This window comes from Saccopteryx bilineata, chromosome 3 (assembly GCF_036850765.1).
Source record: "Saccopteryx bilineata isolate mSacBil1 chromosome 3, mSacBil1_pri_phased_curated, whole genome shotgun sequence".
NCBI classification, from domain to species: Eukaryota; Metazoa; Chordata; class Mammalia; order Chiroptera; family Emballonuridae; genus Saccopteryx; species Saccopteryx bilineata.
The window spans coordinates 22,985,045-23,010,594 of NC_089492.1; the positions used below are offsets into that span (position 1 = coordinate 22,985,045).

Below are 25,550 nucleotides of genomic sequence, written 5' to 3' on the forward strand. Positions count from 1 at the left end.
GCTCAGTAGTAGAGCATCACCCTGGCGTGCAGGAGTCCTGGGTTCGATTCCTGGCCAGGGCACACAGGAGAGGCGCCCATCTGCTTCTCCACCATTCCCCCCATCCTTCCTCTTTGTTTCTCTTCCCCTCCTGCAGCCAAGGCTCCATTGGAGCAAGGTTGGCCCCAGTGCTGAGGATGGCTCCATGGCCTCTGCCTCAGGCACTGGAGTGGCTCTGGTTGCAACAGAGCAATGCCCCAGATGGGCAGAGCATCGCCCCCTGGTGGGCATGCCAGATGGACCCTGGTCTGGCTCATGCAGGAGTCTGTCTGACTGCCTCCCCGTTTCCAACTTCAGAAAAATACAAAACAAACAAACAAACAAACAAACCCCCCCATAAAATACCACTTCACATGTGCTAGGGAGATTATAATAAAAACAAACAAAAAAATAACAAGAGAGGTTGATATGGAAAAATTGGAAGCTTCATGCATTCCTAGGGGGATTTATTTCTTCTTACCAAATATTTAGCACAGAAAGTGGAAAACACAGGCTATAAACTTACATAAGAAATTGCAACACACATAACATGTAATGGATTAGTGTCCAGACTGCATAAAGCTAATCTTCTCAACAAGTGAAACAGGCTCTATGTGCTATTCTGAATGACATATTACCAATGTGACGTTACAGGTACAACTAAAATATTGATCTTAGCTCTCTGTGAGACAGGGCAGGGCCTGGGAAACAAACAAACAAACAAACAAACAAAAAATCTCCCATTGCAAACCACCTCAACTTCTAACGTCTTTCTGTCTATTCTTTTCTATGTGTGCTATAATGGAAAACTGATGGCAATCATTGATGTAACGAGTTTTTATAATCAAGAAGAGGCAGACTAGCTGACCTAGTAAAAATCAACCAAAAGAACCATGTCACAGAAAAGGAAGCACAAATGATAAGCTTAGGAAAAGACATAAAATTTAATTATTAATGAGGAAGATGCAAAAATGATTACTATTTACACACTTTAGATTGGAAGAAATAATAAAATCTAATGCACACATGTTGTGAGCATTTGAATTAAAAAGTGATTTTGGAAAATACTATGGCACAATATTATAAAATTGATTTTTTGCTATATTATCCAGAAATTGCAGTCCTAAGTATATAACCTAGAGATATATATATGTATGTTTGAACCAAAACATGTTTTTCTCATAACATTGTTGCTTACAACAGCAAAAAATGAAAAACAATTTGAATCACTATTTTTTTTTGTATATTTCCGAATTTAGAAGGGGGTAGGCAGTAAGAATCCCCCATGCTCCCGACCGGGATCCACACAGCATGCCCACCAGGGGGCTATGCTCTGCCCATCTCGGGCAGTGCTCTGTTGCAGCTGGAGCCATTCTCTTGCCTGAAGCAGAGGCCATAGAGCTGTCCTCAGCGCCTGGGCCAACTTTGCTCCAATGGAGCCTTGGCTGCAGGAGGGGAAGAGAGAGAGAGGAAGGAGAGGGGGACGGGTGGAGAAGCAGATAGATGATTCTCCTGTGTGCCCTGATCGTGAATCGAATCCAGGACTTCCACAGGCCAAGCAGACACTCTACTGCTGAGCCAAATATCCAGGGCCAATCTAAATCTCTATTGGCAGATAATTATTAATTGAGAATATATTTAACTTATGGTAGAACTGGAAAATAATTGTTTTTTTATTGCAGTCATGTAAAATGTATAATTTAATACTTTTTATATATTCTATGTTTAAACTTGACTGAATCATTGCTTTAGACAATGCTAATATAGAATCATTTTTTGAATAGTCACAATCACAATTTTTTATTATATCACTTTAAAAAGCCAGGTTATGAAATCTTTTTTAAAATTACTGTTTATGATACCAAAGTTACAAATAGTTATGAAAATTATTAATGATATGCCTTTTGGGTTTATTTTTTAGTAATATAGGTAACCTAAAGCATTCACTTTCTTTAACTGGTGATGAATAACACTTTATTATAAATTAATTTTTTCTCAGAAATGATTGTACATAGGATTGTATATATGTAATTTCTTACTATATTGATTATTAATTACATTATTCTTGATATTATACTGGGTTCCTAATTTAAGAATTGGAAGTTAATTAAATAAAGGTATTTGTTACAGCATGAGCATTATGAATGCATGAGGATGTTTTAGTAAAAAAATTATACTTATTTATCCTGGTTTAATGTGTCTTGCAAAGTATTGTGCTTTTATTGCAAGCCAGCTGTTTTGGGAAGTTGTCTCTCTGGCACAGCTCCCTGGGTTGGAGTGCCAGATATAGGACACTGAGCCGTTGCTCCTCCAGGAGAGGCACCTGTCTGGTGAGATACCTCCCGACTGCATGTTGCCATGTCAGGAGTGGATTTCTTTTTCTTGCGAGAAAGTGTCTAAACATTTCCTCACATCCTATGTGGTCCTTTTATTCTTTTTTTGTGAAGAACAGCAGTTCATCTAAATTTCAGATTATTTTCAGAGGGAATAATATCTATGTATAGTTGTACATTTGGTGTGTTTGTGGGAGGAGGGGAGTTCAGGATCCTCAAATGCCACCCTGTTGGACTCTGCCTCTGATACCTTTAAATCTGGTGATCTAAATTCAAATTTAGCTGTAACATTTTTTGAGCTCTACTATTATTTTTTTCTTTTTAGAGAGAGAGAGAGAGAGAGAGAGAGAGAGAGAAACAGGGACAGACAGGTTGGAAGAGAGAGAGATGAGAAACATCAATTCTTTATTGCTGCATCTTAGTTGTTCATCGACTGCTTTCTCATATATGCCTTGACCAAGGAGGGGGGCTACAGCAGAGCAAGTGACCCCTTGCTCAAACCAATGACCTTAAGCTACAACCCAGCAACCTTGGGCTTAAAGCCAGTGACCTTTGGGCTCAAGCCAGCTACCATAGGGTCATGTTTATGATCCCACGCTCAAGCCAGATGAGCCCGCACTCAAGCTGGCGACCTCAGGCTTTTGAACCTGGGTCCTCAGCATCCCACTCTGATGCTCTATCCACTGTGCCACTGCCTGGTCAGGCTAAGCTCTACTACTTAATGAAAATATTATACTCTATTTTTTCATGTTAGCTTTATAAAAATATATGCAAATGTATAGAAAATCACTCTCCACCTACATGTACTTTTTATAAAGCATTCTCAAAGTAGATTTGCATTAATCATGCATCAAATACTTCATATAAGAGTATTCTATAAACAGAAGCCATGCCATTTCATTGAAAATTATTACAGAATGTACAATGCAGCAAGGAAAATTTGTGTGCTAATTGTTATAATTGAACTTTAGCAATAGTCTGACAGAATCTGCTGCCGTGATATAAAATGTCTGATATGCATTTTAAATGGTTTTTTTTACTGCCATTGCTTCCTTTTTGTTTTTAGTACCTAATGCTATATATTTGAAGTGTTTGTTTCTGTTTATTGCTAGGTTATCCAGATAAATTTTGAAGAATTCGATCTGGAGATTGGCTATGATACTTTGACAATTGGTGATGGGGGTGAAGTTGGAGACCCCAGGACAGTATTACAAGTGTAAGTTCTCCATATGTTATTTTTGACTTTGCCTATCAGAAATTTTATCCTTATTATTTTTTTATGAAATTTTATCCTTATTATTGTTTTAATGATCTCTTCCTGCACCTACAGAAGAGGCATAGTACCTTAGTTGCTATCATCAAACTACATAAAGTATATTTGTTAGTACTTCTTCTTCAATGGACTTAAAGTACTTCATCCAAACACAGCTTATTAGAATTTATTGTCAGACAGAAACCTGTTGGAAATGGAAGCCTAGAGTGAAATTCTAAAGTGGTTAATTGGGTCTTATTTTGGAAAATACCTTTGCCCTCACAGATTTTAAAAACAGACTGAAAAAAAAACAAACAAACCAAGTATAAAACTGATCCCACAAACTCATACTTATGCTGAAGACTGGTCAGTGCTGCTCACTTATTGGTAGCAAACTCATGGTTCGCTGTCAAGAACCAAAGCTGAGAGATTATTATGGTTTGAAACTTGAAGTATTTAGCAATGAAATCTGAAGTAGTGAGCCAGCATTGAACTTCAGTTATCTCAGAATTGATATAGTTAAAATAGACTAAATATGGTTCTTAACGTGAGCTAAAAGAGTGAACTTATATTGAAAAAAGGGGACATGGTAGAAACTTATTTATTGCTGGATCCTTGGGCTGTTCATTACAATGATCTACCTCTGATGAGGCTATGTCACAGGGAAAGTGTGTTCTTTACTTTGATATGAACTTCATAAGCTTTACAGCATGCTTTCTCTCAGAATTCCTTTCATAACTCTTGATTTGCGATTCAGGCTTTATCAAGCCAATAGTTCTCAAATGAGGTCTTTTGCATCACAATTATATTGAATACTTTTTAAATGTAGATTTCAAGAGTCACATACCTGATTTATTGAACTAGTATATCTGGGATTTGGGCCCCAAAATCTATATTAATACTAGATTTACCAGGTGATCTCTATGCACATCAAAAGTTTGAGAACTACTAATATAAATATTTTAAAAATTATTTTTAATATAAACAAGTCCAAGATGTAATTCATTTGTCATGTTTATATAACTATATTTCTTACTGTGTAAATTGATGAAAGGTAAGCTAATACTCTTCCATGATTTTCTCTTCTATTTTTTCATTTTATTTGCGTGTTAATTTTATCTCTCCTAGTACTTTATTCTAGAATCCTGTAATAAGTTCAATGATTTATCTTATATACACATTATAGGCCCTCATATTTTTCCATCTTAGTTCTTAAATTTCCAGAGAAAAAAAAACTAAAGCAAAATAAAAGAAAAACCCTACTTCTTAGCTGTCCTCATGCATGCTTGACCTCAGCTTCAACTTCTTCCTCTCCCTGCAAAAGGGATATCATTGATCAACCACAGCTTTGTTACCTGTCTCTAAGACCACTATAAGTCCATGCTGTGGTTCCTAAGATAGAATGGACAAAAGGGTCAGCATTTTATAGGTTTTACATGTTTGGCTGTGGTGCTCAAATTGTTGATAACACTACCTTCCCCCGCCCCCCTTAACAAGTCTCAGCATTTTTATCAGAATGAGGAGCCTGGTAGGCATTTCACTTCATTGAACTGAATTCTCCTGGTAATAATATACATTTCCCTCGAGGTGTCCTGGTATTTTATATGTGATAGCTTAGATTTCATTATGCTGTAATATTGTATGAGAAATTAGCAGCCGCAGACCTAATGTGCTCAGAAGATGTATTTCTTTGGAAGTACACGGTTTTAAAGAAACAAAAATTATATACAAAAAATCTGAATTTATGATTTTTTTTTGACAAACTAGCAACACTAGACCTGGATTGTCAAATAACAAAAATCAGTTGGAATTACCTCCTTGCCTCCTTTAGAGAGGTCAATAGTTCATGGTCACTAATCTGTATAGTGTTTTACACTGCTTCTAAGAAAATTTGGATTTACCTGCCTGGGCTTATTGCCATTTCTGTATATGACACTTGATACAATACAAAATTTGATTTTATCCTTAAATTATTACTTACTATTTTTCAGATAAAAACTGTATCTGTTCCTTTACCTGACACTTCATAAAAGTGGAAGTTTCTTGGACAATAATGATGTATAGCAAATTTGGTAAATGATCCTCACCCATTTTGAGACCTGTATTTCCACATGTTTGATAGATCACATCATATATACTTTGGAAATGAGACTATAAAATGTGTATTCAGTGGGACATGTCTTTTTTCTGCTTAAGATAGAGCACTGAATTTCAGGTTTAGAGTCTTCAAAACATGGACAGGGAAAGGCAATCTGTCTGGGAAATGGACTGAGAATTTTTCCCTATGTCTGCCACAAAACCAAACTTATCTTCAGATCAAAGTCATCTTGTACAACCAACATCCCAGTTCTAATGTCTCAAAAGATGTTAGCTTATTTATATCATCAGAAAAATTATGGATATATATGCATAGTAATCCAAAATGACACAGAAAAAGATATATCACAATTTTTACCTTAAATATCCAAATATTAGAACTGGTAAAATGTGAAAGAGGACATTTAAATTTATTGTGATTAAGCAGTAATTTGTATATTCCTTGATGTTAAAATAATATTATAATAATATATTTGAACCATATCATTTATTCTTTTTAAATGATATAAATTTTGAAGACAGTCATGAATTTTGATATATCTGTTAATAGTCTCTTTTACAGGGCAAATTATTATACTAATAACACAGAATAGTCATGCAATATTATTTTTCAAAAGAATTCCAACTTCCCATAATGGTTTTTCCGATATGGTCAAATTTAGAGTTTACTTTATCTCCAATGGGAATAAAAATCAAATAATACTTCTATGACCATTAGCTTTTAGACTATTTAATCAATGAATCTAAGTTGGACCCTCAGTGAGAGAGTGAAGATCTAGAAGAGAAAATTTAAAAAATACATTATACTTTAATAACCCTAGGAGATTAGCATACACACCTATGCAAAATTATTTAGATATAGCCCTTATTGTAATCATATATATTAAAGTATATGATACTAGAAAGCCCGGCGGTCATATGAAATGACCACTGTTCTAGATATTATAAATTGTAATTAAAATGATTTGTGCAAAGGTGTCTACTAATTCAAACTGAATTACCCAGGGCAGGCGGCGGCGAGGATGCCCCTTTGCTTACTGCCCCATGGGGTTTTCCCCTTCTACTTGCTTAATTGCTTAAAGTAGAGTGCAATGAAGGAAACTACTGGTGGTACATTTCTTCTTCCTTTTTTTTTTTTTTTAATTTCTGAAGCTGGAAACGGGGAAAGACAGACAGACTCCCGCATGCGCCCGACGGGGATCCACCCGGCACGCCCACCAGGGGCGACACCCTGCCCACCAGGGGGTGTCGCTCTGCCGTGACCAGAGCCACTCTAGCGCCTGGGGCAGAGGCCAAGGAGCCATCCCCAGCGCCCAGGCCATCTTTGCTCCAATGGAGCCTTGGCTGCAAGAGGGGAAGAGAGAGACAGAGAGGAAGGAGGGGGTGTGGTGGAGAAGCAAATGGGTGCTTCTCCTATGTGCCCTGGCTGGAAATCGAACCTGGGTCCCCCGCACGCCAGGCCGACGCTCTACCGCTGAGCCAACCAGCCAGGGCCGGTACATTTCTTAAGAGCCACCACTAGCTCAATAAATAAAGGTGATTTAAATAATAAAATGTTAATTCACATGTCAAAGATCTCTTTGTACACATTTCTTGTGTAGATCTTTCCATCATTTTTAAGTTCGCCTTGCAGAAGACCATCAATTATTTTTAATTTTACATCCGTTCTTTCACGAACTCTTAAACAGGCAACATAAAGTTGACCATGTCCAAATGCAGGCTCAGGTAAAAAAATGCCAACACACTTAAACGTTTGGCCCTGAGACTTATTGATGGTCATAGCAAAGGCAAGTTTTACAGGAAATTGTCTATTTCTCAATTGAAACAGCAACCCTGTTTGAGATGGACCCAAATCAATTCTTGGAATGACATGTATTTCCCCTTTAGGGGGGCCAGTCAAAGACTTAGCTATTATGACATTTTTTTCAATTGGAGAACCTCTAGTCTTGTACCATTGCAAAGACCCCTTCTGGTGTTAAGATTTCTTAACAGCATAATAATTGCTCCAATCTTTAACCACAATCTGTGAGGTGGCATGCCAGAAGGCGGGACTATTTGAATGCCATGGCAACTTTACCCCATTGGCTAGTACAGTTACGCAAGCAACCAATAAGCTATCGGCAACAAACAGACACTTAAGCCGCATATAATAAAGATATACCTTTTTATTGATTTTAATTTATTGTGTTTACATAGATTCTAGTGTTGCCCCAAATGCATCTGCTCTCCCCCGTATTCCCCTCAACATCTCCCTTGTCCCCCTAGCCATAGCACTCTCCCCCTTCCTTTCAAGTGTATCCCCTCCTATTATCCCCTTTCCTTCTGTCCTCATTTCCTCTGGTCCCTTTGATCTCTCCTCTGTCTCAATTCTGTTCTCAGTTCACATTGTTCATTGGATTCCTCAAATGAGTGAGGTTATATGATATTTTTCTTTTTCTGCCTGGCTTATTTCACTTAACATAATAGTTTCCAGGTCCAAACATGTTGTTGCAAAAGGTAAGATTCCCTTCTTTTTTATGGCCCCATAGTATTTCAATGTATATATGTACCACTGCTTTTTAATCCACTCGTCCTCTGAAGGACACTTGGGCTGTTTCCAGATCTTTGCTATTGTGAACAATGCTGCCATAAACATGAGGATGCATTTCTCTTTTTGAAACAGTACTATGGTGTCCTTGGGGTATATTCCTAAAAGTGAAATAGCTGGGTCAAAAGGCAGTTTGATTCTTAATTTTGTGAGGAATCTCCATACTGTTTTCCACAGTGGCTGCACCAGTCTGCATTCCCACCAGCAGTGCAGGAGGGTTCTCTTTTCTCCACATCCTCGCCAGCACTTATTCTGTGTTGTTTTGTTGATGAGTGCCATTCTGATCAGTGTGAGGTGATATCTCATTGTGGTTTTAATTTGCATTTCTCTAATGATTAGTAATGTTGAGCATTTTTTCATATGCCTATTGTCCGTCTGTATGTCCTCTTTGGAGAAGTGTCTATTCATTTATTTTGCCCATTTTTTTTATTGGATTGTTTATCTTCCTTGTGTTGAGTTTTACAAGTTCTTTATAAATTTTGGTTATTAATCCCTTATCAGACGTATTGTTGAATATGTTCTCCCATTATGTAGTTTGTCTTTTTATTCTGTTCTTACTGTCTTTAGCTGTGCAAAAGTTTTTTAGTGTTTGATATAGTCCCATTTGTTTATCCTGTCTTTTATTTCACTTGCCCATGAGATAAATCAGCAAATATTTTGCTGCGAGAGATGTCGGAGAGCTTACTACCTATGTATTCTAAGGTGCTGATGCTTTCACGGCTTACATTTAAGTCTTTTATCCATTTTGAGTTTATTTTTGTGAATGGTATAAGTTAGTGGTCCAGTTTCATTTTTTTGCCGGTAGCTGTCCAATTTTCCCAATACCATTTGTTGAAGGGGCTTTCTTTACTCTATTGTATGTTCTTACCTCATTGGTCAAATATCAGTTGTCCATAAAGGTGTGAGTTTATTTCAGCGTTATCTGTTCTCTTCCATTGATCTATATGCCTGTTCTTATGCCAGTACCAAGCTGTTTTGAGTACAATGGCCTTGTAGTATAAGTTGATATCAGGAAGTGTGATGCCTCCCACTTTATTTTTCCCTTTCAATATTGCTGAAGCTATTCATGTTCTTTTTGGTTCCATATAAATTTTTGGAATATGTGTTCTATATCTTTGAAGTATATCATTGGTGTTTTAATTGGTATTGCATTGAATTTATAAATTGCTTTCAGTAATATAGACATTTTAATGATGTTTATCCTTCCTAACCATGAGAACGGTATATGCTTCCACATGTTTGTATCTTCCTTGATTTCTTTTATCAATGTTTTATAATTTTCTGAGTACAAGTCTTTAATCTCCTTGTTTAAATTTACTCCTAGGTATTTTATTTTTTTGGTTGCAATAGTGAAGGGGATTGTTTCCTTAATTTCTCTTTCTGACAGTTAATTGTTGGTATATAAAAATGCCTCTGATTTCTTAGTATTAATATTTTATCCTGCCACCTTGCTGAATTCATTTATCAGGTCCAGTAGTGTTTTTACTGAGACTTTAAGGTTTTCTATATACAATATCATATCATCTGCAAATAATGATAGTTTTACTTCTTCTTTTCCAATTTGCATGCCTTTTATTTCTTCTTCTTGTCTAATTGCTGTGGCTAGGACTTCCAGAACTATGTTGAGTAAGTGTGGTTAAAGGGGGCACCCCTGCTTTGTTCCTGATCTTAAGAGGATTTCTTTCCATTTTTCCCATTCAGTATGATATTGGCTGTAGGTTTGTCATAGATGGCCTTTATCATGTTGAGGTATGTTCCCTGTATTCCCAATTTTCTGAGAGTTTTGATCATGCATAGATGCTGGATTTTATCAAACGCTTTTTTCTGCATCTATTTAAATTATCATGTAGTTTTCCTTATTCCTTTTGTTTATATGATGAATCACATTGATAGATTTGCGAATATTGTACCAGCCTTGCCTCCCCAGAATAAATCCCACTTGATCATGGTGTATGGTATTTTTTATATATTGCTGGATCCGGTTTGCTAATATTTTGTTGGGGATTTTAGCATCTAAATTTATCAAGGATATTGGCCTATAATTTTCTTTATTTGTGTTGTCTTTGTCTGGTTTTGAAATTAGAATAATGCTCACCTCATAAAAGGAGTTTTGAAGTCTCCCTTCCTTTTGAATATTTTTGAAATAGCTTGAGAAGGATAGGAGTTAGTTTTTCTTTAAATATTTGGTAGAATTCACTTGTGAAGCCATCTGATCCCGGCTTTTGTTTGTTGAGAGTTTTTGATAACTCTTTTGATCTCATTTGTTGTAATCGGTCTGTTTATGTTTTCTGATTCTTCCTGATTGCTTTTTAAAAGATTATATGTTTCAAGTGATTTGTCTATTTCATCTAGGTTGTCCACTTTTTTTGCTAACAGTTTTTCATAGTATTTTCTTACAATCCTGTGTATTTCTGTTGTGTCAGTTGTTATTTCTCCACTCTCATTTCTAATTTTATTTATTTGATTCCTCTCTCTCTTTTTTTTTTTTTTTTTTTGGTGAGTCTGGCTAAAGGTTCATTGATCTTGTGTATCTTTTCAAAGAACCAGCTCCTGGTTTCACTGATCCTCTCTATTGTTTCTTTATCTTCTATGTCATTTATTTTCACTCTGATCTTTATTATTTCCTTCCTTCTACTGCCTCTGGGCTTTACTTGCTGTTCTTTTTCTAGTTCTTTTAGAAGCAGAGGTAAGTTGTTTATTTGAGCTTTTTCTAGCTTCTTAAGGTATGCCTGTAATGCTATGAACTTTCCTCTCAGTACTGCCTTTGCTGTGTCCCATAAATTTTGAGTTGTTGTATGCTGATTATCATTTGTTTCAGGGAATTTTTTTTATTTCTTCTTTGATCTCATTGTTAATCCATTTGTTATTTAATAATGTGCTATTTAGTTTCCAAGTGTTTGAGGATTTTTTAGTTTTTCTGTTGTGGTTGATTTCTAATTGTATGCCATTGTGATGAAATGCTTGATGTGATTTCAATCTTCTTAAATTTGTTGAGACCTGTTTTATGTCCTAACATGTGGTCTATCATAGATAATGTACCATGAGCACTTGAAAAAAATGTATATTCTGCTGCTTTAGGATGAAAGGTTCTGAAGATATTATTAAATCCAGTTGATCTAGTGTGTCTTTTAAGTCTGCTGTTTTTGTGTTAATTTTTTTTTTCTTGAGGATCTATCTAGTGATGTTAGTGTGGCATTGAAATCCCCTACAATTATAGTATTGCTGTTGATGTCACTCTTTATATCCATCACAGTCTGCTTTATATATTTAGTTGCTCCTATATTAAGTGCATAAATATTTATAATGGTTATATCTTCCTGTTTGATTGCTCCTTTTATCATTATGTAGTGACCTTCTTTATCTCTTACTATAGCCTTTGTTTTAAAGTCCATTTTGTCTGATATAAGTATTGCTACCTCAGCTCTTTTTTCATTTCCATTTGCATGAAATATTTTTTTTCTATCCTTTTACCTTCAGTCTATGTGCATCTTTTGAGTTAAGGTGTGTCTCTTGTAGACAGTCTCTTGTATGAGTCCTGTTTTCTTATCCACACAGCTACCCTATGTCTTTTGATTGGCTCATTTAATCCATTAACATTTAAGGTTATTATTGATATGTAGTTGTTTCTTGCCATTTTATTCTTTAAAGCTATATTCCTCTTTTCCTATATTCTTTTCCCTGCTTTGTTCTGTCTATAACAGGCCCCTTAACATTTCTTTCAGCATTGGTTCGGTTGTAATGAATTCCTTGAGGTTTTTTTTTTTTTTTTTTTTTTTTTTTTTGTCTTGGAAGCTTTTTATTTCTTCTTCAATTTTAAACTATAGCCTTTCTTATAAAGTAGTTTTGGTTGTAGGCTCTTGTTCTGCATTATTTTGAATATTTCTTGCCATTCCCTTCTGGCCTCAATTGTTTGTCAGAAGTTGGATGTCATTCTTATGGGGGCTCCTTTGTAGGTGATAACCTTTTTTTTTTCTCTAGCAGCTTTAATATTTTCTCTTTATCTCTTAGCTTTGGTATTTTAATTATGATGTGTCTTGGGTGTAGATTTCTTTGGGTTTCTCTTTAATGAAATTCTCTGTGCTTCTTGAACTTGTGTGACTTTTTCCTGCATCAATTTAGGGAGGTTTTCAGCTATGATTTGATTGAACAAAGTCTCTCTCCCTTGTTCTTTCTCTTCTTCTTCAGGAACCCTTATTATTCGGATGTTATTTCTCCTCATGTTATCACAGAGCTCTCTTAGAGGTTCCTTAGACTTTTTGAGTCTCTCTCTTTTTTTTTTCTGCTCTGCTTCTGTGCCTTCGTTTATCTTGTCCTCTAACTTGCTGATTTGATCCTCAGCTTTAGTCATCCTGATTTTAATTCCTTCCATTGTAGTCTTCATTTCTGATATTGTATTTGTCATTTCTGATTGATTCTGTTTTACTATTTCAATGTCCTTTTTTATATTTGCTATCTCTTTATTTAGGTGTTTGTTATGTCCATCTATTGTTGTTCTAAGATCTTTGAGCATCCTAACAATCCTTATTTTAAACTCTGAATTCTGTAATTTGATTTATCTGACTCGTTCAAGTCCTTTTCTGGGGATTTCTCTTGATTCATTTGCATTATATTTCTCTGCCTTCCCATTCTGTCTGTGTATAAGAAGTGTATGGCCACTGAAGTCCAATGGGTGTGGCCTCTATGTTCTCTAGGTGTGATCTGTCTGCAGGCCCACCACCCCCTCTGCCACTGCCTTGGGCGTTTGGGTATGGGTGTTGCTGATGCTGGCCTGTTGCGGCAGTCGCTGCAATTTCTATCTCTCCTCTATGGGACGGGCTGTGTTCACATACCTGGTTTATAAGCCTCCGCCAGCCTCAGCCTTCACCCCGCCCCTGCAGGTGGGGCTGCATGCCACACCAGGGTCACAATCTTTGGCACCACAGGCGGGGCTGTGCACCTGTGTTCCGCCAAGGGTCTCTGCAGTTCCCTGGCTTTTGCCTTTCCTCTGTGGGGAGGATTGCAGGCAGGACCACTCTTGGTCACCCAACCTGCAGCCTGGTTGGACTGTTTTTGTATATAACTTCCACTCTTGCTGGCGAGACTGAGCTTACGCAAGGCCTCTTCATGGCCGGCCAGGCTTCTACCCCCGCTGTCAGGACCGCACTTCCATGTCCTGCCGCTGTCCACTCTCCTGCAAGCCTTCAACAGTGTGGGTGGGGACGCTGCTGTTCAGACCTCAGCATTCAATACTGTATTCCTAAAGTCATCCTCCTTCTAAACGACTCTGCTCTGAGTGCCATGGGAGAGCTTGTTTGGCTGGTGTCCTGCTTCCCTTTGCTGGTATTTCTTGTTCCAGGGGAAATATTCACTTTAGATTTTTGGGGGTAACTCAGCCCAGGTGTTAGGGTTGCTGTCCCTCAAAGTGTTTCTCTCTATGCCTCCTAGTTTACATTCTCTTCCTGCTACTCCAGTCCTCTTAACTCCCCCAGTCTCCCAGAGTCCAGGGTTAGTGGTTATGAAAGAGGTTTTCTGTGTGGTCCCTTTAAGAAGAATCCTGGTTCTGAGAAATCTGTCTCTTTCTCACAAACATTATCCTGAGTTGTTTTGCAGCTAAATACTGTCCATACGCCTCTTCTAGGCTCTGGGACTGCAGGCTGGGGCTTTGTTCCTGGGGCCCAGAACCCTCTCTTCTCCACTAACCTTACTTTCTGCCATGCGAGTCTTTTGGGACTGACATTTGCTCCTGGGAGGTGGGCTGTCCTCTCTGCATTTCCACTTTTCCTACCAATCTCAGTGTGGCTCTTCAGTGTTCCTTGGTTAAAGAGTCCTCTCATTTAGTCCAAAGTTTTTTTTTTTTCAAATGATGGTTTTTAAAATTAAGTTGTAATCTACATTGGTTCTGCAAGGTGGAAGTTGGTACATCTGCCTACTCCATCACCATATTGCCACTCTCCTAATTTATGGTATATACTTTTGCAAAACTCAAAGTAAGAAAGAATAAGGCAATGATTTCACCATACAATTTTTAGGTACTGAGAGTAAAACCCCTTTATATTTTAAATATAGTCATAAGTTATCTAAGAAATGAGCTCTTTCTTAATCAAAAGAAGAAGACATATGTGAACATGCCATACTTCTTCACGTTTTGCATAACTCCTTCTTTTGAGAATTTTGAAGTCATTCTCATTTTACCTCAATGGCTTTCTCTCTACTCACCGCCCACCCTAAATCTACAAATGTTTTTATTAGTTTTCTTGCTGTCCTTTTCAAAGTTCTCATTGTCAAGTGCAGATGATGCTCCTACTTTCTTTATATTACAAAACAGAGATGAAAATATATTAAATTATTTTTAAATCCTGTATTGAATGATTAAGGCCAAACAACAAACGAGGCAAGGATCATGGGATAACGAAGTAAAACTAGTGAAATATGTAAATGGGAAGTGCCCTTATAACCTATGACTAGTCAAATAGCAATAGCTCTATCTTACGCTGCTGGTAGGAGGCTGATAGAAGAGAAAGTATACTTTTTCCTCTTCTCACATTCCCATTGCCATATTGTCCTTGTTTGCTTAGTAGTTTTACTTCACTTATTTTAATTCCCTCATTCCAAAAAGTTATATTAATTTTGAAAATATCTATGTGATTCCCACATTTCTTCTATATTTTACTGTCTGTAACCAGGACGTGTTTCTCAAACCTGCTTTCCTCCCTCAGAAATAAATTCCACTGCTCTTAAATATGATTCTCTCTTCTATGAGTAAGGATGTCTTGAACAGAACTTAGGTTGCATACCTTAGAGGCATTCAAATAAATGGTGTCTGATTAGCTACCAGAGATTTAAGAGAATTTAAATAGAATCAAAAGTCCCTTTGAACTTGAAGACTCTGTGATAAGGAGAACTTACTGGATTTGTATACATCAAATACATAGGTAGCTGAAAGAAATTTGTATGAACTTGAAGCATATTTTTTAATAATTTTAACTTTTCCTAATGTAAGCCCACTTACCCGGGCATTTGTAGAGCCTGAAGTAAGAATACAAATGGAAACTCACATATCAAAGTCTAAATATTAAAAGCTATAAATCAAGCTGTATATTGTTAAATACAATATGCTCCATTCTTCTTCCTTGACAAATAGACTTTCATAACATACTGGAAAGACAAGTTTGAATTGAGAGTTCTAGTATTAGTGTGATTTCCTTGTTAGAATATGAGAGCATTAGAAAATTTTGTCCCAGCTGTCACCTACAGCTGGTCACCTTCTTCTTTCAATGTCAGCTCCATCCTTCATGGTGCATGTGGGGTTTCCAGCCTACATGTTCAAATTTTCCATGCTTCTCTGCAAAACCTGCCTACTGGGCCTAGCAGTGCACATATGGGTCACGTGCCCCAGCTCAGGGAATGTGGACCCTAAAAGGAGGCCCAGGCAGGTCCAGGTAGGAGGGAGTTCCAGGACACCAGGCTTTAGGAAGCTATAGAACAGTAGTTCTCAAACTACAAAATAGGAGATTTGGTTTTGTTTTCCATTCATTTGTAACTGATACATTTGTAATATGAAAGAAAAACAAATTCCTAGACTAAAATGTAATAAAAACACATATAATTTCAATCCCCTTGTTTGTTTCTCATTGTGAAATTAACTGGACAAAATTACTGTTTTAAATTATTCTTCAAGTTATTAAGGCTAACTCCCAATTTCTGTACTTGGCACACTGTGGGCTGAAAACTAGTCTAGGATCTCCGAAGGGCAGCAGGGGAGGGATACAGGCTCCAGGCAGTGACATGGATGGGGACAGATGGACATGCAAAGGACCAAAGAGGACTCACTAAGGGAAGGGATCATAAAAGGGGCTTCTTGCCCAAGTTTGAAGATAGTATTACCTGTGTGACATGGTAAATTGTCCATAACCTATATAAATACCACTGTAGAAGGGAATGTATATTAAACAATGCTCTTCTAATAGGTAAAACTAGTCTCCACTTAGACATTTTATTCAGTTATTATTTTACTGATCTGTGAACCAATTTTTGCTTCTTTTTAAATTGGTTCATGAGCTAAAGAGTAATTTTTTACACCAAAATATTTATAGGATGACTTTTAAAAGATTAAGTAGCTGAAAGTCAGAAAACAATAAAAAATTAAAAATACATTTATTTAGCAGAAAGTCATGTAAATCATATTTTAAAATGTTGTAGAAGCGGATAATTCAGTATATATATTTAATTGTATAAGTTCTGATTAACTTTATAAACACAGTCCACATCACTTGGTAAATATTTAACTAGATACACAGCATTCTATTTAGGTCATACGATTGAATAAAATATTGGAAAACATATGGTGTTTTTGTTTCTCATTTTCTTTCCATGTTTAAATTCTATAAGGTAAAAATCAATCATTGTATTCTATAACATAAAAAATATATAGTCCATAAAATGATACCATGTTTAAAATCTAAAATAATCTTCTAAAAATGGAATTAATTATGATAGGTTTAAAAAAAAACCTCATGATTTTTGTACTGAAGTACAAACATACAGTTTTTGTAATTACTTTTGTACTTTTTAGTAACTTAATAAAAAATAATTTAAGTGTGCTACCTCTCTTCACCTTGATCCTTTGGCTCCAAAGAAATACTCATGACGAAGTCATATTTATTAATAGACAATACACTATAATTAGACATCATATGTAGTTATAAGTTCTCCATATGGTTTTATCAGATGAAAATTTCTAAAATAATACAAATTTAAATTGCAAACAAATTAACCATTCAGAGATTTGTCACTCTGCTATTTGCTGTATCATTCTCTGTTGTTCATTTGAAGCCTTTTCTCTCTCTCTTCCCCTCTTGTTCATTTTCTCTCCAATGAAGTTACTTGAAGGTCATTTTTTCCCACTTTATTATTTTTCTTTATAAAATTCTTATTTAGTGATTGATTTTAGAGAGAAAGGAAAAGAAAGAGAGAGAGAAACATCAATTTATTTTTTTAGATTTTATTTATTCATTAAAGAGAGGGAAGAGAGAGAGAGAGAGAGAGAGAGAGAGAGAGAGAGAGAAGGGGGAAGGAGCAGGAAGCATCAACTCCCATATGTGCCTTGACCAGGCAAGCCCAGAGTTTTGAACCGGCAACCTAAGCGTTTTCAGGTTGACACTTTATCCACTGCACCACCACAGGTCAGGCAAAACATCAATTTCTTAATCCACCTAATCCATTTATTCATTGGTTGATTCTTGTATGTGCCCTGACTTGGGATCAAACCTGCAACCTTGGTGTATAGGAATGGTGCTCTAACCAGCTGAGCGACATAGCCCACGCTTATTTTTTCCCACTTTGAAATAACATTTTTTATTACTGGCAACTAACTTCATGGTGATGTTGTAATAAGTGTCAGTAGCAATCAGAATCTGAGCTTAACCAGTTGATAATAACTCAGGTTATAAATATGAATTATCCTGCTATTATTTTTAAAGACTTTTTAACAGAACTTTAACTTTTTCACATATTCTTTTCCATGTACTCTTTTCACATTTATATATAAATTCACCTGATAGTAGCAATGGGTGTAATAAATTTGAGAGAAGTAGCAGTTATGATAGAGCAGTTACTGGCATTGAATTCACTTCCAACCCTTATTTTATCTATTATATATACAGAGAGATGTTGATTTATTCATACACCCCTCTTATCTGTACAGCATCTGAGACAGAAATGTCTACTTTTTATCAGACATGTGGTTCTCCTTACTTTTCCTTTCTTTTCTATCACATGCTTTGCCATTCCATTATTGGATACATGGTAACACAGTAAAAATTAATGAAATGAAAACTTGCAGAGTTAAATTTGAAAAAAGAAAGTCTCATATTTCTAAAATACCACTGAAAATTTTATGAGTATGTGGTAAAATATGTAGTATTTAAACAAATATCTGGAAGGCAAAAAATGTTGTTTTGGATATCCAAACATAGTTCTGTTTCATCACTTCAAAATTCTAATTTCTCTTGGAAAATCAATGTACAATGTGAAATCTTATGCTCAAATATATGTTGGTATAGACTGACAGTACCCTTCTCTGGGAACTCTTTTTATTTTAAACATATACACACAACTTTAGGGTTAAGATAATTTTTAAAGATAAATGTTTTATTTTAATATTTTAATAAATAATATTTATACTATATTTATAGAAAAGACAGCTCTATGCATTATGCTTATGGATTATTAGTATTGTTGCCAGCTCATTGATCCATATTTTGACAAGCTCTTTGTCAAAAGTATTATTTTTTCACTACTCAACAATTTACTCTTTCAAAATCTATGCTCCACATTTCTTGGTATCAGTCTACTGTATACAATATTTGACTTGAACAAACTCTCCTTAATCTGGGGAATTATACCTTCCTAAGATTTCTTTTGCATTTCCCTCTCTTAATAATGAAAACCTAATGACCAACTAATACCATGGACTAATGAAAGAAAGTAATATAAACAGGGCTTAGAAAATGCACTCAGAAAAATCCTTTACCTGTTGTATTACAGTTATTAAAAACAGGAGAAAAAAAATATCTTCATACTGCTCTTTTCTCTGCTTGCACCCATGTGCCCTCCTCCTCTCCCATTCTCCTGACAAACACACCCACTCCTGCCACAGGCTCATAATCATTGTCAGTTCTTTGAGGGCAGGGACTGTCTTTTACTCATCTCAGACTTACCAACCACATAACACTAGTACTATTGTTGGATGTTGCATAAATTATAATGGGAGAATTAAAATTTCTCTCCAACATTCTTATCAGTAGAAAGGATGCCTTTGCAGACATTCGCAAGGATATGCTGTGAACCAAAGAGAGCTAGGTAGAGCTACAGGGCATATTAGTCTATTTGGGCTACTATAACAAAAATATCATAGGCTTGGATGATTTCTACACAACAAAATCCTATTTCTCACAGTTATGAAGACTAGGTGTTCAAGATCACATTAGCCGATAAGGTGCCTGGTGAACACTATCTTTTGGTTCATAAATGGCCCTTGTTTTACTGTGTCCTCGTATGATACAAGAGGATCCCTGTGGGGCCTCTTTTGTAAGGTTAGTGTCGTGTTCCTCTGCTCTCTGAACGAATCACCTTTAAAACCCCTCCTCTAAATATCCTCACATTGGAGATTAAGTTTCAATATATGAATTTTGGGATGGATGAATTCAGACTCTAGTACTGCGTATTTCAACAATATTCAATGTCACATCTAGGGAAAACAAACTGACAGTAGCAATTATCTTATGTGGACAATATTTGATGTGTAGTTATTCAAATGACTAGCTATGGGCAACGATAAATATATGCTCTTGGAACTTCAGAATTACTTTAGGCCACACTATGAAAATATTTTAGCACTTTGATTACTAGCATCAAACCATTAAATGCAGAAAATAGTTTATTTTTATGGTTCATTATTTCTTCACAGCAATTATAGCTGTATCGTTCTTGTGTAAAGACACTGATGAGTTTATTATAAAAGAATCTATTTACTACTGTTTTGGTTTTGTTTTCTTTTTGTATATATTTTTGTATAGCTTAATTGTCCAAAATAAACTAAAAATTTTTTGTTGATGTCTTTTCTCTTATTAATCAGAAATGTTTGCATTATGATAGACATTTCAAAAGTGGTTGTAGAAGAAGAAATTGGGAGGAAATATAGAAAGGATATCTAAGTAAGCTTTATTTCCTAACATAAATCCTAAATGTCATAAACACAGCACCTTATTAGAGTGCTAAATATATAAAATGAAGTATCTGTACTCAAATTAAAAAATGTATAAACTGAGGTCTTGACCTTCAGATTATCTTTCCTAAAAACAAATGTTGATATTAAAAATCTATTTGTACAGGTACTAAGAACCATGACAAATAATAGCACATACATGATTTTGAATTAGCCAATAAATTAAAAGTTCTAAAGTCTAAGTCCATAAAAAAAGTAAAAGTTATAATTATTGACTATTCAGTTACATAAGTGAACTATCTTTTATGTGGTCCCATCATTTCTAGAGCTTTATACACTTTTTTTTTAAAATATATTATTCTTTCCGTATTTTTATCCACTTTCTGTTTTGATATTTTATTGTGTTCAGCTTGCTTGAGGTATAATTGACAAATTATATGATATTTAAGATTTTAAATACTATAATTTGATATAGGTATACATTGTCAAAGGATTCCCCCATTGAATTAATTAACATATATATCACCTCACATTTACCATTCTTTTTTGTGAGAACATTTAAACTCTACTCTGTTAGCAAATTTCAATTATACAATAAAGTATCACCAACTCTAGCCACTGTCAACATTAGATCCTCACACATCATTCATCTGATAACTGAAAGTGTGTGTGTACTTTTATTAACCTCTACCTATTCCCCCCGTTCCCTAGCAGATGACACCTGACAACTACTTTTCAAGTCTGTTTCAAGTCTGTTTCTATGAGTTCAACTCTTTCTCTTACATTATGTATATAAGTGATACCATGAACTCTTTGTCTTTCTCTGTCTGGCTCTTTACGTTCATTGATGGTGTTGCAAATGACAAGATTTTTCTTTTTTAAGGCTAAATAATAATCTCTCTGTGTGCATGTATATAAGTGTGCATATGTGTGTATGTACCACCTCTTCATGATTCATCAATCTGTTGAAGAACACAGGTTGTTTTTGTACCTCGGCTATTATAAATAATGGTGCATTGAACATGGATGTACAGATGTCTCTTTGAGATAATGTTGTTGTTGTTGTTGTTTAAATATTCACCTGGAAATGGAATTTCTGGATCATATGGTAGCTATATATTTAATTTCTTAAGGAACCTCCATACTATTTTATAATGATTATACCAGTTTCTATGCCCATCCACATTGCGTAAGTGTTCCTTTTTTTTCTTCACATCCTCATACATTTGTTATGTCCTGTTTTTGTTTTTGTTTTTGTTTTTTTTATAACAGCCATCCAAATGAGTGTGAGGTAACACCACTTTCTGATATCAGCCTACTTGATATATTTCATGGGTTCTTTTAAACCTAATTTTCTGCATCCATAATTATGTTTAATGAATTTTATGTATCCAAAATGACCATATATATCACCCTTGATAGTACTATATTAGAAGAAAGAATATTAAATGTGTTTCTGTAAAAGAAAAAAAAATACAACTTTGGGCCATACAAAAAAACATGTTGCAATATGGGACTGCACTTGTTATCTCTAAAGGATACACCCCTATGCCTAGAGTGATTATGAAGAAAATCAGGCATTTAACCTAATAGCAAGTTAATAGATCCTGTCCTTTATTTCATACAGTGTTTGAGTACTTGAACATTTCTGAGTGTACTTATTCAGGGCTTTTGCTGTTTTCTTCTACTAAAAAGGAACAAACTAGGAAGATTAGAATGCATCTTGAGCACTGGAGTTACTCTGCTTGTTAATAAATGTATTAAAAAATTAGTTTTTTAAAGTTTACAGATAAAAGGTTTATAAATATGTATAAAAACATATTAAAACTATTGAAGACTCATTTGAGGGTTTTGGGAATGATCCAAGACTCCTCTGTTGCTCAAAAGCACCCTTTACTGTCAGGGATTATAGTTGAAAACAGAACTGTTAAATGGAGGTAGATCCTATGGTTTGAATCTAAACCAAGATTTTTGCAAGGATGTCTGGAGGAATAGGTCATTGAGGGTGCATGCAGAGAGCAGAATTTTGAGTAAAATATACCATGTTGAGAAGATATAATTTAAAACAAAATCACCTCGCAACCCAATGAATCTTTTTTACAAAATGTGGAAAAGAATGAATCAGTTTTACTGTTGAATAAGGTTTAAACTAGATTGGGGTGTGCATCATAGGAAATCTGATAGATTGCTGAAAGATAAAGAAAAAACACCTTTATCCATGTGTATAGACAGAGACAATCCATTGCATCCATGTTAATTGTCTTTATAAAATAGAAAACTTCTATCTTTATAAAATGAAAGTTACATCATAGAGGCAAAACATAAGGAGGCTTAGCTCTCGCAGAAACAGGGTAATAGGGCTCCATCTTTCCTCATGTTCACTTTCAAAGAGATGACTCTAAGGCCTCTAAGGAAGACATTCTTGAGAAGTAAACCGATAAGAGGTTTACTTAGCCTTTAAAACATTTACGTACATCTGAAAGAAACAGAGAAAACGAGTGCTTATTATTTCCAGTTTTCTAAAGGATATGATAAAGGAGAAGAGAGCTTTCTTTTCCTTTGATACTAGAAAAAAATCAAAATTTAATTTTTTAGATATGTATTTTCACTTATATTTTTGTGACTTTATCATAAAACTATAATTTTCTAATTATCTCTATTGTTCTTTTTACTCTCCTCTGGGCTGTTTGGAGTCATGTAAATATTCAGCAAGTCCACAATAAAATACAAAGCAAAGCAATGAGCAGGAATACAATAGGATCAACTTAAATATTCAGTCCAATCTTAGCTTTGGAGAAATAACCTTTAAATGTTTTATACCAATGGTGAATTAGTTAACTGATTAGCAGTGGTCAAAAAAAATTCTCTTTTATCATATATTAGTTTTACAAACTGTTGTGATGCCTACATTGCTTACACTTTTAAATCATTAACTATTTGAGTATTACTATGTAGTTCCTCATGAAATCTTAACCAATTCAAACTTAAGTAGTAACTTCACCCAGGTGCCAGAATGTAAATTCTTAAGAGTTTTTCTTGAAGAGTCCAATAAATTTATCCTAAATTCTTTATTAATAATATAAGAAAATTTACATTAATAAGACAATCAAGGCCCTTCAGTAATTATTTCATCTTGCCAAGTAGTTTTTCTCAGACAGAAACACAAAGCTACCCAGAACCATTAGAGTGTTATTGTGAGGGTCATATATAAGGGTGACTATGACATTTCCAGTGTTTAATTTACATGGCTCTAATTGCTTAAGCCTTGAAGAAATACCCAGCCTAAGGGCCATTTCTTGCATGGGTTCACATCAGTTGTTATAACAGTCAATTAAATCAGCACTAATAATAGATATCCACTTTTATTTATTCACTTAGACTTGGACTGCAGAGAATTTATAGCTCAAAGTTAATCAAGTAATATTCGACCTGTCTTCTGCAGTCTTAATCTGTCAATGGTAGATTTCTGTTTTTCTTCTCATTAGATGTTTTTCATTCTATCACATAATTTCAATCAAACTAATTAACAAAATTACTTTTTGTGTCAGATGTAGAGACTGAGTGTCTGGATGCATATTAATTAACTTACTTTGATATTTAAAAAGAAATAGTAAGACAATGGCCTCATTTTTACTCTGTCTGTAGTTGGATTAATGAATTTGTAGGAACGGATTATGTCAATACTGGTGTAAGAGGATAATGACAGCAGATCAGTAAAACAGTCAGGGAAGACTTTATTCAACATTGTTGCCACAGGAGTCGGGACTATTGCAATAAGGTCCAACTACTGAAAAAAAGAGTGTTTACTATTGCAATAGGAAAGAGAAATTGAACGCTACTCTGCTGAAACAAAAGGTGTGGTGGTTTTTAAATGCTAAGGTAAGCTGGTGGAAAAGTACAGGAGAATTTAAGTAGAAGAATAGTCAGTATGAATAGGCCATTTGCGTTTGCTAGTAGCTGCCTATATAAGTTTGAGTTTCTACACTCCCACAGAGACTGAAAGGCAGGAGTGCTATCACCTTTGATTAATGTGTTTCAAAGGGCTGATTCCCAGATCCTTGAGACATTCCCGGGTTGTAGAAATTTTACAGCTCAAAGGGCAGAGACAAGATTTATAATTGCAAGTTTTCTAAAGCAAATGTTCTAAGAAGAGTTAGGACAGGAGTCTGTAGTCAGGAAGAAATCCCTCAGAAGTTTAAACCCCTCTAAAGCTGAGGGAAATATTAAGGCTCTCTTGGCCAATGGCAGTATAATTTAGATCTGCTTAGAAATAGTGATTGTGGGAAACATTACTGGAATACAGAATGAAAAAGTAGCATTATAAATAACATGTTTGTTTTCTAGTAAAATGTGATTCCTAAATAATTGAAAAAAAAAAACTACCCACAACTGTGAATAGGACAGTAAGTCAGTCAGTGAGAATTGTAAGTTTGTTCGAATACCTTTTACAGTTGAGTTCAGTGCGTTATCAGTTGCCTTAGAAAATTTAAGTTTCAAGTCCTTTGTGGGAATCACTGTTCACTTTCTGAGGCTTGTCTTCACTTGTAAGTATATATCCCCTGGGTTTTTCTTTCACTTTGATAGCCACGTGGGTTAGTCTGCTAAATATAAGTACAAAGGGGAAAATAGAATGCTTGCTTGCAGGAGTTGCTCTAATTTTTAACAAGGTTAGCAGTAAAGTTATAAGCTATTTTAATCTAGTATATTTCTGAATCCTAGCAAATGAGTTTGATTCAGTTTATGGGAATCTGCAAACATTTGCATGATCACTGGATGACAGTGGAAATAAGTAGACTTCCAACTCTGTTTCATTATGCTTTAGTATCCTCCAAAGATAAAATGTGTGAATTGAGAGAGACATTACCTTACCACCACCTGAGCATTGTCATTTGAAGAGGGAAAGACTTTAGACCAGGGGTCCCCAAACTTTTTACACAGGGGGCCAGTTCACTGTCCCTCAGACCGTTGGAGGGCTGCCACATACAGTGCTCCTCTCACTGACCACCAATGAAAAAGGTGCCCCTTCTGGAAGTGCGGCGGGGACTGGATAAATGGCCTCAGGGGGCCGCATGCAGCCTGTGGGCCGTAGTTTGGGGACGCCTGCTTTAGAGCATTCAGACATCATACATGCAATAACTAGACCAAATCTCTTACTATCCACAGCATTAATTCTATAAAATCCAAATGCTACCAGGTTTCCAGCGAAGGTGGTTGGGGAGGACTGTCTACATAAACCTAGAGAGTATCCTGTAAATAATTCTGCTCATATATTCCTCATCTCTTTAATGTTTTGTGAATAACTTCATCTTTTAGAAATATGCAAAGTCCAGTGCCTTTAAAGTCTCTCTTTAACTTAGATGGTTTTGTTGATGACACATTATTAACCAAGAAATAAGGGCTATGACATAGGAATGATTTTGTTAGATTATTCCCATAATTTAGTGAAATTTAGTCCCCTTTTTAATGTTCTTTTGTGAAGCATATCTTTGGCAAATAACAGAAATTGCTGGTCGTATTAAGAGTGAGGCTTCTAAGTTTGAAATCAGCCATATTTAACAA

At 35.4% G+C, this 25,550-nt stretch overlaps 1 protein-coding gene across 3 annotated transcripts in view; it reads left to right on the forward strand.

The window, feature by feature from the left end:
• CSMD3 (CUB and Sushi multiple domains 3) overlaps nucleotides 1-25,550 on the forward strand; it is a 1,246,722-nt gene that overhangs the window by 647,547 nt on the left and 573,625 nt on the right. For all 3 annotated transcript variants that reach the window (XM_066265798.1, XM_066265799.1, XM_066265800.1), the window contains one exon: nucleotides 3,464-3,567. In XM_066265798.1, the coding sequence (XP_066121895.1) occupies nucleotides 3,464-3,567 (104 nt within the window). The remainder of the gene's footprint in view (nucleotides 1-3,463; nucleotides 3,568-25,550) is intronic.